Genomic DNA, 16978 nt, shown 5'->3' with positions numbered 1-16978 from the left:
TTAATTTATGTGACTACCTGGGCTCCAGCCCACACCAATTGAATGCAAACTTTTTTTTTTTTTTTGTCTTTTTTCTATTTCTTTGGGCCACTCCCGCGGCATATGGAGGTTCCCAGGCTAGGGGTCGAATCGGAGCTGTAGCCACTGGCCTACGCCAGAGCCACAGCAACGCGGTATCTGAGCCGTGTCTGCAACCTACACCACAGCTCACGGCAATGCCGGATCTTTTAACCCACTGAGAAAGGGCAGGGATCGAACCCGCAACCTCATGGTTCCTAGTCGGATTCGTTAACCACTGCGCCATGACGGGAATTCCTGAATGCAAACTTTAAAGCTCTCCAGGTGATAGAAGCGGAGTCAGAATTGAGACATGCTATTCTAGACCAGATCAGAATGACCTCTCACTTTGCAGTTCATCTTTCTTTTGTCTTTTTAGGGCCGCACCCATGGCATGTGGAGGTTCCCAAGCTAGGGGTTGAATCGGAGCTGCAGCTGCCAGCTAACACCACAGCCACAGCAATGCCAGATCCGAGCCTCGTCTGCAACCTACACCACAGCTCACGGCAATGCTGGATCCTTAACCCCCTGAGCGAGGACAGGGATCCAACCTACATCCTCATGGATCCTAGTCAGATTCGTTTCCGCTGAGTGCAGTTCATCTTAAATTATGCAACCATGCTATACAAACAAATGTGTGTTACTGAGCCCCGACATTGCTATCAGCCTGCACGATAAGACCTTCTCCCAAGGCTCTAATGAATGCCCCCTGACGTTAAAGCCTGAACCTAGATACTTTCTTCTTAAATCTGCTCAGCCCTGGTCACAGACCCCTCACCTGAGTGTGGATGAAGTTCAGGTCCCGCTTTACCCAAGACCCACAAACTGGTGAGTTGCTGTGCTCAGCAAACATGTGAAAGCCTCCCCCCCCCCCAAAATATTCAAAGACAGCCCAGAATCACAAGTGACTGTCTCAGCAGCTTATAAACCCTGCACTTCCTCAAGTTTTCAAACATAAGTAGAGGGCCCAGCCCCCGTTCATTACTTACCTTCCAGACCAGCAATTCTCAGAGAGGTCCCTTGAACCAGAAGCAGGATCTCCAGGGAACTAGTTAGAAAATTCTTGGGCTGCACCCCAGCCCTTTTGCACCAGAAACTCTGGGTTTAGTGCTAGGTCAGTGTTTAATAACCCACCCCCCCTTCCCTGCCAAGTGGCAAGGATGTATGTTCAAAAGTTTGGCCGTGTGCCTTAGAGGCAAATCACTGTTACCAGCTGAAGACCAGAGCAGAGGCTGAGTGTTGTCTAAATGGGAAGGCAAGGAAAAGCCTTCACTTCTCTGGGAGACCAGCGGGTCCACTCCAGTTGTTCAGAGTCCCATTGCCTCTGGACTTGGAGCAAAATGTCTGGGTAATTCTCCAATCAAGGTTAACTGACACTGAGATGACTATAGCTTGGTGGAATTTTTTTTGTGTGTCTTTTCTAGGGCCGCACCCGCGGCATATGGAGGTTCCCAGGCTAGGGGTCAAATCAGAGCCACAGCCACCAGCCTATGCTAGAGCCACAGCAATGCAGGATCCAAGCCGTGCCTGTGACCTATGCAATAGCTCAAGGCAATGCCAGATCCTCAACCCACTGAGCAAGGCCAGGGATCGAACCCGCAACCTCATGGTTCCTAGTCGGATTCATTAACCACTGCGCCACGACGGGAACTCCTTGGTGGAATTTTTTGTTTGTTTGTTTTAAGTCTGTATCATGCAAACATTTCTCTTCTCTGAGAAAAAGCATCTGAATGCTTGGGTAACATTTAGAAATTGCTGGTGTAGCACCTCTAGATATTTCCTGAGGCCCCATTCTTTGCCTTGATGTCACTGAAAACCTCTTGAACCTTTCAACTCCCCATTTGTTCTCTGTCCCCCGAGCATTCCAGTTCTGGATTTTGAGTGGGTTGTATGCAGGAAGGGCTATAATCACCACACTCTTGTGGGCCAAGGAGCCCATAACTAAAAGGAGCGATGCTCCAAGGTAACCTCACGCATCATGTGTCCTGCAATAGTTTCTTTGCAGCCAATAAAAATGGGGAGATGAACTGGGGGAAGTGGCCACAGGCCTGCTGCTGCTCCCCACAGAGCAAAAGTCCTGCATACCTGCCCTCTGCTCAAGACAGGTTAATGCCTCCCACTGGTGGGTTTTCAGGAAAAGCCTCCCCAGTAAGAACCACCCCCCGCAAACTCTAGTCTGACTACATCAGACTCCGCCACCCACTCCCTTGCATTAAGCAGCCTGAGTGCCCAGCAGCCCCACCCGCCAAATCTTGGTCCTGTGAAGCTAGACTCACCTGACATTGCGTGATGCCCCAGCTGTGAGCAGGGATGGATGGAAAGAGGACCCGGATGCTGAATCCACACCTGGGCACAACTCAGCTGCTGCTGGCTCCAGAGAGGCACCCGGAGGACAGCAAGCCCTCCTGGTTGGCTGCAGAGCTGGTGGCCGCATGTGGGCCTGACTCCTCTAGTTCCTCTCCACTTGAGGCTGTGCGGTCTCCTGGGTTTCCTTTGCCCTGGACTCTTCTGGTTCCTTTGTTCCCCCATCCCCTTGGGTTTTGCCACAGCTTTGTTGTGGTATAATTTACATACCCTAAAATGTACTCATTTCTAAGTGCACAATTCCGTGATTTCCAGCCAAAGCAAAGTTGTGCCACGCTCACCACAATTTAACTTTAGCACATTTTCATCACCCCATTTGCAGTCGCCTCTGGTTCCCTTTTGACAACAGGGGTGCCTGGGCCGTCTTCTCCCACCCTCTCCTGGGAGAACTAATCCCAAAGCAAAGAGCCCAGAGGGAGTTCATTTGAATAAAAAAACTTCTCTGCTGCTGCCACCCAAACCAGGCTTTCGCCCCAAGACTTGAGCCCTGTCACGGCCTTGGCCTTGGTCTACTAGAGCCCTCCTCCTGGAGAGCACAGTGGGAGGAGATGTGGCAAGGTCCCTCCAACCCACATGCATCTTGAGGTCTACTGGACCTTGAATGTGAAGCTGCTGGTGCATTTTCATGGGGAGAGTAGGTACAAGTGAGGCTTGCATCCAAGCCCAGGTTCAAATTCAAGCGCTGATATTTAGGAGCTACGTGGTATCTGTTCCCTGAAACGTGGAATGGGAATCAAAATAGAACACTGCATGGAGTCGTCGTAAGAAATAGATTACATTCAAGGAAATCATGGAAAGTGTCTGTCACATTCTTAGCGTGTTATAAATGTTACCCTTCATTGTTCAAGTTTGATCAAATTTTCAAAGGGATCTGTCACCACCCCATCTTCCCCTCAAAATTCGGAACTCTTGGCACCCAGAGGTTGGCAGATGCCACAGAGAAGCCCATGGATGCTCAGGACAGGAAGATATGGTTGGATATCCTGGGAGGTACAGGGTGGTGAGGTGGGGGGGGGCATTGGAGGAGATGGTATAAGTGGGAGAGATGGAGAAAGAGGCAGCTGGAATGGAGACCCCAGGAAGCAGAGTGGTGGTAAGGAAGAGCAGGAAACAGAAGGTCTGGGCACAATTAGGTCCAGGGGTTAAGACGTGGAATGGACTGGAGTGGCTGGAGACTGGGGGTTGGGGGAGGTGAGGAAGTGGAGGGAAGGCAGGAGGAAACCGGGGAGGAAGCTTCCCAATTCACCTGTGATCTCATATTCTCTGGAAAGTCTGAAGTTCTCTCTTCTGCAGAGAGCCACATACAGGTGCTGGGAATAGAACAAATAATAAAAATTAGGGCTTAAGAGCCACAGGCAAATCTTGGGTTCTACTGTTGGTCTGACTGCTTGCCCCAACCACCTCTTGGACCTTGGAGTCTACCTACCTCATCGAGAAGCACCTGTCTCCTTTCTGTGGGTCCCGTCGGCATTTCCAGGGTCTGGCCAGGGCGATTGGACATAACATGGCAAAAGGGACATTGAGAACATCCTGTCCCAGGGGTGCCCTGCCAGCTAGTACTGCTCTCTTGGTTCCAAAGGTGCAAGAAACAGATGTTGTCACCCTCGGGCTGCTCAGTCTTCCATCCTCCCCGACAGTCAAAACAAGCAGCCATCAGTTACAAAAACACAACACACACCAGGTTTTAATGAGAAAATAATTGTATACTTGCATCGAATGCCTCACAATCACTATAAAACCGAAGCAGGATAATAACATTTAAGTGGTTAACGTACACAGGAGAGCCAGATACAGAGTAGAATTCTCAAACACAGTATTGCTGCTTTTTGCCCCCCTCCTCCAAAAAGGAAAAAAATTTAAAAAGTCCTTTGGGTAAAGAGCAACACAAAATCAAAATTGGCAGCTCACTCACTGAAGGCTTAAAATTCAGGAAATTGGTTCTGTCACTAAAACTGGATATAGTCACCATCTCTAAACACTTAGGCTATTTTTTTTTTTCAATACATAGTTTAATTACATCCATTCTTTAGTTGGAAAAAAATGTTTGATTTGTCTTCAGAGACAAGAGTCAACACTGTTTTAGTGTTTGTTACGCCTTGTGTGTGCGTGTGTGTGTTGTGTACATGTGTGGACATTGATCTATATACTGTTTATATGTCATTTTTCGGGTGGGCAGCATGCATGGGTGTAAAGAGGCGAGGAAATAGCACTGTGTCATCCATGTAGGACACAGCCCAGCCTCCTGCCACTGACAGACCCTGTTTCCATAATTTCTGGATGAGAAAGCCAAGGAATGTCAGCAGTTAATTCCGGAGGAAAGTGTGCATCTATAAACACTGCAGAATCGAATACTTTCAGGAAAGCTTTTTAACATCTACAGAATCTAAACATTTGTTCTAGTTGAGATTAACAAGCTTGCGTGCTATTTGGGGGCAGGGACGAGCATCGGAGGCCAAGTTGGGGACCAGCCTCTTCTTCTCAATGGAGTAGGTAGAGATGACTTTCCTCCAGGATCTGCTGCCTCTTCACAACGTTAAAGGGGTTCATTTGGGGTCCAAGAGCCTAGCACAGTGCTATGTACACAGCCGTGGCCCAATGTTCCTCCAATGACTAAAAAAAAAAGAAAAGAAAAACACAAAATCTCAAGAGCACAGAGAAAACCTGGCCCTTCTTCCAAGGGGATTAATTTACATTTTAACGGGATTATGAGTGAGTGGAGCAAGGACATTGATGACGGTCATCAGAAGGGAACAAGCAAATGATGGAGATGTAGGGGCCACAGTTAAACGGCTTTGGGACTGTGGGAGGGTCACAGAAACGCTGCATTGGGCCCCTATTTGGAGTGTGGACCAAAGGAGCCCCGCTCTGCAACTCTGTGTCATATGCGTGGCTGGGTCAATCAACTGCAGTCAGACACCACTTGGTCCGCCTCTAAAGCGAGTCCAGGAATTGCATGGCCTCCTAAGCTTTCTTTTCAGCTGCCCGTTCTCTTCTCAAACGTAGGTATAAGGTGCATACACGGTTTCCTTCAAAACAGACCAAAAACTCCAGGGACGTCCTGAAGACGGTGTCCTCTTGCAAAAGATGGGTCGTTCCTCTGTTACCAAGTCCATGGTCACTACCAGACCCAGGGGTGATCCAGAAATCTTGAGCCGTGTCTCATTTTCTTATGCAACCCCTAGAACCATTCTGTTCTCCAAGGTATCCTAGCTGCCCCTGGGCCCCGTGGAGCTGCTGCCCCATCTGGTCCCATTCCTATGCCTGCCTTGGGAACGCTGAAGAACCTTCAGGCAAAGCATACTTCCTGGGTGCCCTCTGTTTCACCTGTCAGGACTCCTCATCTAACACTGATCTCACTTTCCTGGGAAGGTGTGTTCCCACGCCAGCCTCCCCCACCTGCAAATGAATTCCCAACAGTGGGGATCGTATTGTTTCGTATCCCCAGTCTCAATAGCATGTTGTGTTGATTTATTCATTCAGAATGTTCGGGAGAATGAACCATTGAAAGACAGCACCAACTACCCATTTGTAGAATTTGACTTCAAACTGTAGGCTCCCTTGGCAGTTTTAAAGGATCCTTGGAAGCTCTCAGACAGTTCCATTTCTTCTTTATGTCCACCACTTCTTGAGGAATAAACTTCCCTGTAAAGTCGACCCTCGTCTAATGAAAGGAGCAAAAATAATGCGCATGATATCTCTGTACAAGGTGGAACTGCTACTTGTCAGGATAACGTATTAGCACTTACAAAATAATATAAAAACAAAAAAGGATTTTAGTAACGTCTGACTTATTGCTTTTTCAAAACCTATAGTTTTAAAACAAACGGGGAAAAAAGAAGAAGGCTGGTCAATTTTGTTTTTTTTTTCCTCTTCTCCAGAACTGAAAATTTTCTCATCCAGAAATTGAGGGTATGCAAGGATTGAATACCCTTATCATATTGCTTTAAATGACAGAAAGAGTAAAACTGGCATCTTCTAGCGTATACTAAGCAGGAATACGAAGCATGAGAATAAATATGGTACTTTTCTAAATGCCAAACTACAAAACTGCCCAAAACTTTGCCATTGTGACTCATGCGAGTTCACATGAGTTAAGTCAACTTAATATTACAAATACTGCATCTGCTTGAAACCTCTATAGCCTTTTCATAAAAAAGAAATTCTCACTCATTCCTGATGCTGGCAAAGAGCTTCAGAGGAAATAAGTGAACATCCTTGTCCCATGATCATTCTGGAATTTTAATCCTCTCTCTCTCTCACACACACACACACACACACATACACACACACACACACACATACATCCTTACTTGTGAGCACACACATGCTTTATGCAAACCCACAAAGGCATGTGTATACTCACAAATACACAGACGCGCACACAGACATACACCGTCTTTAGAATTTGTAGCTCATCCTAAGCCTGCACTTAAATTTCTATTCTATATTTTCCTCTGTATCATCCTGAAAAACACTGGTTGCTCATCAAAAATAATATCTCTTCCTTCCTTTTACTCCCACTCTCCCTCCTTCCCTTCTTCTCTACCTTTCATGAGCTTTCTTTACTGTTTCCTTTCTGATTGATCCAAAATAGTCTATGATTCTTCCTACTCCCTTGAAGGTCCACTTTATATATAAAATATAGTTATAAACACCTTTTTATGTCTTGTCATCTACCTCTCAAAGGCAGAGTTCGCCTTTTTTTTTTTTTCCAATTACCGCCGCTCTAAAAATACCCCTCCCCTCTTGAACCAAGCTGTCCAATGTTACAGGTTTTATACATGGATATATTCCCCCATCCCATCACAAAAATAGTTGTTGCCCGCTAAATATAGTTTTCATAGGAAGAAACAGAATTGTGAAAATGTATTCTCATAAATTGCAGCTCTGTCAATATCATAAGCAGACAAGATCCTAAAGCTAAAAGAATCCATTTGGTTTGGCTTTCTCCGCCTTTCTCAACCTCCTAATGTAGAACAGATTGTGTCTGCAACGTGAAGAAATATTGTCTTCAAAATATGGATTGTGATCCTTAATTGAGCCCAATTAAAAACACTTAAAGAAGAAACATGGAATCATAACTGCCTCTTCTGGGCAAAAATCAAGAGAGAAACATGATTCATTTTATGGCTGCTGGAGTAAATGGAATTAGCCCAACACCTCTGACGCTGTGATGGGTGGGAAACAGGTGTAGGCGTGGGGAAGTCTCTGCCGGGTGGATGGCACCAGCTCGGTGGCTCTCCAAATGGCTCTGTTACCATGGTTGTCCTCATCACCCAGCGAGGCTGGTCTTGGTTCTGCCCATAGCAACCACGTCGATTTGCTTGTAGCTTCTTTGTCCTTTTGGATCAACTGTGGATCAGTTTAAACCCAGGCGATCCTTTGAGGCCCCCTCCCCCCCCAAAAAAAATCCTTTCTCTTTTGACTCCTGGGAGTTCGAATTGATGGGTGGACTTTTTTCTTTCACTTTATTGTTCATCATTGTACACTGCAGCGTCTGGTCTACACAAGGATTGCTGAGTTTGTTTGCACTTTAATAAATATTGTATTAAAATGCTTCGATGTGTTGATTTCTTGGTTTCTTGGGAACCCAAGCACCAAAGAAGCTTCCTGGGGTGGAAAGAAGTTGATTATTCATTGTCCTCTTCTTCTTGGTTGGCATAGATCCCCGCCTCCCAGCGCAAGGCCAAGGCGCTCTTTCTTCGATTAACACGTGTGGCCTCAAGGACCTGAAGAGAGAGGGAAAGAAATTATGCAGAGTTCATGGATGTTAATTATGCACCCAATCCAACTTCTCTATTGCTTTCCTCCTTTCTCTGTCCATCAGCATCTAATGAGAGGGCAAAGCATCTGGTAAGACTGAGAGACAGGAGACTCATGGAAGTAAAGGGTTGGGGGGTGGGAGGTTCTGGGTTTGCATTCATCTCGTAGCCAAAGTTCCCCTGCTCTGTGACCCATCATTTTCATTACAGAGAAATCCAATTTTCTTGAAATGTTCTGCACATTTCTTTGAACTAGACTTGACTCTGCATCAAGTTTCTAGATAACAAAATGCATCTTTACATGCTATAGGTGGGTACAGCTGGTTGGAAACGTTCTGTATCTGCCCTATCCAATAGGGCAGCCACTAGCCACATGGGGCTATTGAGCACTTGGAATATGGCCAGAGTGGCTGAGAAACGAAATCTTTGCTTTCAATTAATTTTCATTTCAATAGCCTCTTGGAACTAATGGCTACCATATCGGACAGTACAGCTATGGATGGTCTTAGTTTCTTCATAAACAAGCAGATCGGAAAATAATTCCAAACAATTGAACCAGTGTGGATTCATTTCACAAGCTTTGTGGACCCACATAAACTGTGAGCACATTTGTATCATAAAAATCTATTTTGCGGGAGTTCCTGTCGTGGCGCAGTGGTTAACGAATCCGACTAGGAACCACGAGGTTGCGGGTTCAGTCCCTGCCCTTGCTCAGTGAGTTAACGATCTGGCGTTGCCGTGAGCTGTGGTGTAGGTTGCAGACGTGGCTCAGATCCTGTGTTGCTGTGGCTCTGGCGTAGGCTGGTGGCAACGGCTCCGATTAGACCCCTAGCCTGAGAATCTCCATATGCCGCGGGAACGGCCCAAGAAATGGCAAAAAGACCAAAAAAAAAAAAAAAAAATCTATTTTGCTATAATTAAACTTGAAAGAAGGATTAAGTAAAAAGAAAAATAGCTTCTCAGGCCAATAAGAAGCCATCTGAATATTTTGATGTAACTTTGGGGCCACAGGTGCTAATAAAGGAAATGAAGGGTGACACATCAGGGACAAATAGGCTTCCCAACATCAGGGTGAGGCCACTCTCCCCTCCTGCTCCTTAGAAGAGTCTGTGGACACCAGAGAAGACTCCTCAGCCAGTCTGCTCCACTTTGAGTTTGATCCAGATAACATCCAGATAAATGACATTTAGGTTGCCAACACAGCAGAAATGGCTCAATTTCATCATGCACCAAAAGCAAACCCATGCATGCCAACCAGTTATTATTGTGGCATTAGCTTAGGATGTGCAGTTTCTGATTTTTAAGTAACGTCTAGAAGAGCCAACACTGGTTGGTTATCCAACCAACAGGCAATGAATGAAGGTTTTGCTTATTCTAAGAACAAGCATTTCGGCAAGGGACAGAGATGCTAGCAACTCCAGAGAAGGAAGGCAATGTGGGTTTTCCAGGTAGTGATGGGAGCCCAGACATAAACAAATGCTGGGCAGATTAAAGGTCTAGGAGGGAGGAGGGGGGCACCTCAACTTGCTTCTCTGCACCCTTGACAAATGAATGGACTTCCCAGAGCTTCAGTGTTTTTCCTCTGAGAAGCCTCCCCCTGTCCATGGCTGGACAGGACATGTAGGTCACAATTCAGTCATGTCTCCTGAAGGAACGCTCGTCAGGAAACACCTAAGCCATGTCCTAAAGTGTCCTGTGTGTGAGCATACCATGATCAGTCAATACCTAAGAAATCAGTGGAAGGAAAAGCACTCTTCCAAGTCCGGTAGAGAAGTCTTCTGGTCAATGCCTGGTAATATGGTACCAGGAGGCAAAGCAGGATGGGAATTGCAAGTCCTGAGCGTTATTTCCAGCTCTGTGCCTGGGACATGTTGCTGTTGCTCATGGCATCTTGCGTCTCAACTTTATTTATCTGTGAAATGGTCCAGCACCTGCCTTATTTTCGCAGGCTTTCTCAGGCAGGCAGTGCAGACTCTGAAGTCCAGATGGGTCTAAGTCGAAATCCGAGTAACTACATGACCTTGAGAAAGTTGGTTACCCTGCGCCTCAGTTTTCTTATATGTAAAACAGGAATAACAAAACCTACAGAACCGAGCTGGCCTGAGGAATAAGTGATGCAGTGTATACGAAGCATTTAGCATAGTTCCCAGGGCACAGCATTTAGTATAGTTCTCGGGCAATGACCACATACTCCTCTCATCATGTGATGGGGCTTTATAAATGATCAAGTGGTCCTCAAACAGAAGGCTCTTTACAAGGAGCTCTGCATTGTGTAAAATGGTCCCATGTTTGCCTAGTGGACGAGAGATACAAACTGAAAGGTTTATTATCTAAGAGCTAAAAATATATCTAAGGTTCTGAAAAAAATAGTCCCCATTCACTTTGGATGTCCTTTGTCTTGTTATTTAGGCCCTATTTTAATTCTCGATCATCCTGAATAAATTTAATTTACTCTGTTCTCCAGGAACCTGTTTCAATCCATCTATTCATCCATCTTACAGATATTGATCGGGTTCCTGCTAAGTGTCGGGAACAGAGCTTCATGTTAAGGATAGAATAGTTCCTTTCCACAGTTCCCGCTGTGGTGCAGTGGGTTAAGAATCCGACTGCAGCGGCTTAGGTGGCTGCAGAGCTGCAGGTTTGATTCCTGGCCCAGCGCCATGGGTTAAAGGATCTGGCATTGCTATAGCTGCAGTGCAGGATTCAGTCCCTGACCTGGGAACATCCATATGCCATGGGTGCAGCCACTAAAAAAAAAAAAAAAAAAAAAGAAAAAGAAAAGAAAAAAAAAAAAAAGAATAGTCTCTTTCCTCCTGGAGCTTAGTCACAAAAGTATAATGGACAGAGAAATGCTATTTATAATTATGGAAACCTTCAGCACCGCTTGGATTCCAGTACCTACTTGTGGCAGCTCAAATAATTCATATATTCCAATAATAAGTCTTCTGTTCTCCTTTCCTTCCCCTGATTTATACGCCACTTAACGTGATCCTGAATTTCTGATGACATCGAAAGCCTCTAGTAAAGGCACAGTCAAGACCATAAGGGGTCAGTGACTTTGCTATAAAATTGTCTTCAGGTCCACAGGGCTTATGACCTAGGACCTGCTCAGGGGTGAAGCCAGCTTGCAACTGGTCTTGTGAAGATTCAGAAGCCAAGCCCTTGGGGACGGTATGTGGATCAGCATGCCTTCCACAATTGATTCAGAGGGTGTGTGTGTGTGTGTGTGTGCGCGCGCGCGCGCGTGCGCATGCGAGTACATGTATGCGTGTGTGTGAATAAAGCGCTAGCAAATCCAGAACTCTTTGTTAGTTTCATTTCTACATATTAACTTTGTTTCCTTCCCTTTCTGGGCAAAAAGGCCCTTGCCTCCAAGGCTCTGATAATAGGAAACACCTACATCACAGGCATCATGAACCAGCTACTGTTTTTCTCCCCTTGACTGTTCTATGGGATTCAAGCAATTACTCGTTTGCATTTCGCATATGAAGGAACTGAAGCACAGGGAGGTTTCAGTAAGGTGACTAATGTCAGTAGGAGGAAAAGCTAACATTTGAACCCAGAACTCTGGGTGCAGAGTCGATGCTCTGGGCCAGCTCGCTCCACCACTGCTCAGTGGCTGGAAGGAGTCTGCAGGAAGAAGCATCTGAAAAGGTAATAAAACTCTCCACAAGGATGGAGAGAGAAAAACATAGGACACACAACATAAAAGAAAGACCCAACTTAATCCGTGTCACAAATCAGGTTTAGGTCTGGTGGAGGAAAAAGATCAATTGTCTTTGAACAACCTCCCAATATTAACTTTTCTCTCCAATGCTTAGGGATTTCCAGTGAATCGCTTAACTTGGAGTAGCAATCAACCTAGATGATTTTATTTGGCGGATGTGAAACAAATGCCAGATATGCTAAATAATATTTATATCCATATTTTATCCCCATCTCTGCAACTGAAGACAGACAGGGCCCGTTCTTGCCTTCCTTGGATGTATTTGACCAGATTTTCATCAATCTTCCATTAATTCAAAGGGGATGTGGGCTTAGGGCCTAATTCTTTTTCTTTTTTTGTCTTCTTTAGAGCTGCAGCCACAGCACATGGAAATTCCCAGGCCAGGGGTCAAATCAGAGCTGCAGCTGCCAGCCTACGCCACAGCCACAGCAATGTGGGATCTAAGCTGCATCTTCAACCTACACCATAGCTCCTGGCAATGCCAGATCCTTAATCCACTGAGCGAGGCCAGGGATCGAACTCGCGTCCTCATGGATACTAGCCCAGTTCATCACCACTGAGCCATGATGGGAACTCCTAGGGCCTAATTCTTAAACTTCCTTTCCTTAAATGAGAACAACAAGACACTGAGGAAAGTCCATAGAATGATACTTTCAATATTCAGTTTACACTTTGTGAAAGAAAACCACTGAAAATCTTCAGTTCACACCTACAGTTAAATATAATTATATTGCTAAAGATGGAGAGGTAAAACATACATTGTGCTATAAGTTAGCACAGCCAATGTGAAGAATAGTTCGCAATAGGTAACGAAGGTGAGGTTGTATAAGCCCTGGAACCAATATTTTTACTCCTGAATATATTCAGAGACTTTCTTCCATGGGGCACACAAAGAGCTATGTACAATAACATTCACTGAATCATTGTTTGTAATGGCAAAGAAGAGATACAACCTACATTTCCATCACTAGAAGGATGAATAAATATATATATATATATTCATTCAATGGAATACTATACAGCAGTTATAATGAGTGAGCTAGAGCCGTAAGTATCAACATGGACATATCCAAAAACAATGCAGACAGAATAAAGAATACAGGATACTACAATATGATCTATTTATAGAAAGTTCTAAAACATGCAAAACCATAAGATATCATTTATGCATATAGACACATGTAGTATAAGGATAAAAACATGCATGGAAACAATCAACACCAAACTCCAGAAGAGTTACTTCTCAAGAGAGAGAGAAAGAAATGGGAGCTGGGAGAAGTAACAAGAGGGCTTGAGTGGTATTTGCAGTTTTAAACTTCTTTTTAAAATATTAAGCAAATATTATAAAATGATGAGAATGAACAAAGAGGAGTTCCTTCTGTGGCACAATGGAACTGGCAGGGTCTCCAGAGTGATAGGACCCAGGTTCCATCCCTGGCCCAGCAAAATGGATTAAAGGATCTGGCATTGCCTTAGCTGCAGCATAGGTCACAATTGCAGCTTGGATCTGATCTTTGGCCCAGGAACTCCATATGCTGTGGGGCAGCCAAAAAAGGGGGAAAAAAATGAACAGAGCCAGCTAGATAGGCTTTACTATTTTACTGTTATATTATTGGCACATTGGAATGCCAGCTTCATGACATCAGAGACATTGTTCTGTTGACTGCTGTATTCTCTGGACCCAGAAAAATGCCTGATGTGTAGTAGATCCTCCATAGATTGTTAAACAGATGAACAAATAAATGATTGTCTACAATTCGGTATATTTGCAGTAACGCTTTTAAAATAAAAATAATACAAAGCTAAGGAAATAAAAACATAAAAACCTTTATGCTTTCTCATAGAATATATATAAATGAGTAAATATACAGGTGGAAAGAATGGGAAAAATAAGAATATTGTGCTTTTTCGTAGCATAGGTTTGTGAAATCTGTGTGAAAGGAAGTTGTAGGGGAAAGGAGGAGGCTTTGGGGGAAATGCAATGCTTAACAAAGCTTCCAAAACAAAAATACAAGTTTAAAGATGGCAGGGAGGAGGAGTTCCCCTCGTGGCGCAGTGGTTAACGAATCCAACCAGGAACCGTGAGGTTGCAGGCTTGATCCCTGGCCTTGCTCAGTGGGTTAAGAATCAGGCATTGCCATGAGCTGTGGTGTAGGTTGCAGACACGGCTCAGATCCCGCGTTGCTGTGGCTCTGGTGTAGGCCGGCGGCTACAGCTCTGATTAGACCCCTAGCCTGGGAACCTCCATATGCCGTGGGAGCGGCCCTAGAAAAGGCAAAAAGACAAAAACAAAACAAAACAAAACAAAAAGATGGCAGACTGGTTGGTTCACAGTTAAAAAACTTATCCTAAAGTGATGGCATAGAGCTCTCTATATTTATATTAAGGTAAAGAAAGGACTGATCAGCTCAGCCCTTTTAAACTGTATTGTTTTCTAATCAGACCAGAAAAGATTTGCTGTCAGTGTCTGAACAAACAAAAAGCCAAACAGCCCATTGGTTGTGCCCTCTAGTCCAAACATCTTCCAGATCCACGAGCAGGACAAGGTCTTCTCCAACCCAGCACAGAGCACAGCAAAGCACAGCCACGTGTATCACTGATGTATGGCCTCCAACATTTCAAGACAATCACCCCATTCAGAAAAGTCAGGGAGAAAAACCCGTCAGGAAATGGCAAACCACAATAGCATGCACCTGGCTCAGGCATGCAGGAAGACCAAGACAAACAAGTGGAAAAGTACCTCGGAAGTCACCTTGCAAGACAGTAACTTAGAGGTGTACTGGCAGAGAGGGAAAAACCAGGGTTAGTACATGGCAGAGACACACTTACAGAACACCCCCCAGCTGGGAACCAGCACCACACCAGGGGTGGCAGACAGGAGGGGAAGTGACATCAGGAGACCAGGACATACCCACGCCAAGACTTGCTTCATCTGATATTAGTTTATTTAAAAGTCTGTATCTTTTGCAGCAAGTAGAAACTCTATTATTCCTTAATACAAATATCAGATAAGCCATACTTTGTTAATTCAAGATTTGTTGCTTCCATGTTCTGTGCTTTGAATTAACAAGACTCTTCTCCTTCAGGCTGTATACAACCAGCTGTCCATCAACAAGATCCTTAACAGCCATTTTGGATTCACAAGAATCTCTAGCCATCTGTAGCCAAACAACTTTTCCTCTTCTTTTTTTTTCTCATTTGTCTTTTTTCTGTGGTTGGTTTCTAGTTTCATGTCATTGTGGTCAGAAAAGATGCTTGAGATAATTTCTATACTCTTAAATTTGTTAAGGTTTGTTTTGTGTCCTAGTATATGGTCAATTCTGGAGAATGTTCCATAGGCACATTCTGGGTTTTTTTATTTTGTTTTTATTTTTGTTTTAACAGCCTTTCTTCTTTCTGTGGGTTTCTCTGATAGTCTTGGAGTCTGTTGTTGCATAAAAGAGGATCCTAACCACAGACAGGGATTGGTCTGAATGCAAGGTTTGTGGAGGCAGATTCTCTGAAGCTGATCTAAGGGTGGTACTGCCTAGGGAGACCAAGCAGCCTCCCCATCACTACCTTGTGGGTCCTGGATAGGTTTCTGAGAGGGGGTGGTTATGTAGGAACTAAAATGATCCTTAAGTTCCTACAGGAAACTAAAAGTCATGTGAGAGAAGCTCAGGAAAATAATGTCCTGGCTGTGGGTAATGAGTTAGAAAGACCAGCTTTGGACAGCCCCTTCCAGAATTGTGGTCATGACCTTGCATTTACACTGCACAGGACAGTAGAGACACTGATTGGTTTTTGGCATAGTGACCATAGCCTGGATGGGGGGGTGGGATCATATGTCTGTGAAACTACAGACTGTTTCTGAAATGTTGCACTTAAAAATTGTAGTTCTATAATGATCAGGCTGACTGGAAGCTGGTAAATTTGGAGCACTTCTCTCCTTTGCACCTCCCCGGGATGTAAGTGAGAACCCAAGAAAGGCCGGGAGGCACAAAGCGTTGCTGATGGTGGCTGAGCTTCCCTGCAGTGTGGGGGCACTGGAGGCAGGCAGGCTTCCTCCACACACCCAGTGAGAGTCTGGCCACAATTCCCGGATGGTGTCCTGGTCTGAAAGGAAATGTGTGCCAGGAATTCTAGGAAAAGCAGTGACTGCTAGCCTCCAGCTTTGACTTAACCAGGAGACTCAAAGAAGCTTTCTCTTATTCCAAGACAGGCAAGGAAGGCTGAAAGCCCTCTCTATAGTTATTTTGGGGGCAAAAGAGAGAAAGAAAGAACATGGAAAAAACCTACCAAGAGTAGATTCTCTGCTAGGAGGGAAGATGGGCTGAATGCCAAGGAGGCTACACTTTGGACTCAGCCCTGCATCCCTTCAATTAAGAAAGGGAAAGCAAATTCACCAACAAGTTCAAGAGCATCACTGACTCAAGAACCCATTGTCTTCTGAGGCTCAGGTCAGGTGGGGGGAAAAAAAGCCAGAAAAGGTATTGTGTAAATACCAAGGCACCAAGAAACCCTATGGGAAACTATAATTAGTCAGTCCGTGGGGCATGGCATGACTGACCAGAGATGGCATCAGGCCCAGATAAGGGGACATTTCCACATAAGATAACATTTCTGGATAAGAGAAAGCCACACAAAGAGCAGGACGGTTGCCTCTGGGTGGGCAGTTTGTGCACTGCACAAAAGTCTCAGGCTGGGGGGATCAAAGTTCGGTGCCCTCCCCCACCCCATCCCCCTCACCAACCTTGTAGCTGGTTCAGGACCACAACCTCACAGGGTTTTGGAAAGAGGTTTTGCTAATTCTCACACAGGCCCTGTACAGGTTGGTAAACAGCCCAGGGTAAGGGGATGGGGTAGGGTTAACAATCCTCCTACCCTAAATTAGCTCCATTAATAAGTGGAGCCTGGCTGAACCTCAAGCACAGAGACACCCATCCATGACTGTGCCACACAGAACAAGACACCAGCCCAGGCAGATGAAGACTGTCGCTATTGAAGGGACATCTTGCTCACAGTCTGAGCTGGGAACAAGGATGGCCGTTTGTGGGTAACTTTCTCAGAAAAGGGACTTTTTCTGGTT

General features: G+C 45.1%; 1 protein-coding gene across 26 annotated transcripts in view; it reads right to left on the bottom strand.

The window, feature by feature from the left end:
• Window positions 1–4078: 4078 nt before the first annotated feature.
• PALM2AKAP2 (PALM2 and AKAP2 fusion) overlaps window positions 4079–16978 on the bottom strand; it is a 508785-nt gene continuing 495885 nt past the window's right edge. For 17 of the 26 annotated variants that reach the window (XM_085013470.1, XM_085013606.1, XM_085013900.1 and 14 more), the window contains one exon: window positions 4104–8150. In XM_085013470.1, coding sequence (XP_084869596.1) covers window positions 8052–8150 — 99 coding nt within the window. In that variant the 3' untranslated portion in view covers window positions 4104–8051. 26 annotated transcript variants of the gene reach the window in all.

The sequence above is a fragment of the Sus scrofa genome, chromosome 1 (assembly GCF_054392235.1).
Source record: "Sus scrofa isolate SSC_HxYL_T2T_F1_AM1 chromosome 1, Sscrofa_HxYL_maternal_Yorkshire_Landrace_v2.0, whole genome shotgun sequence".
Taxonomy (NCBI): Eukaryota; Metazoa; Chordata; class Mammalia; order Artiodactyla; family Suidae; genus Sus; species Sus scrofa.
The sequence above is the reverse complement of the archived record's forward strand: the minus strand, read 5'-3'. Positions and strand labels throughout refer to the sequence as shown.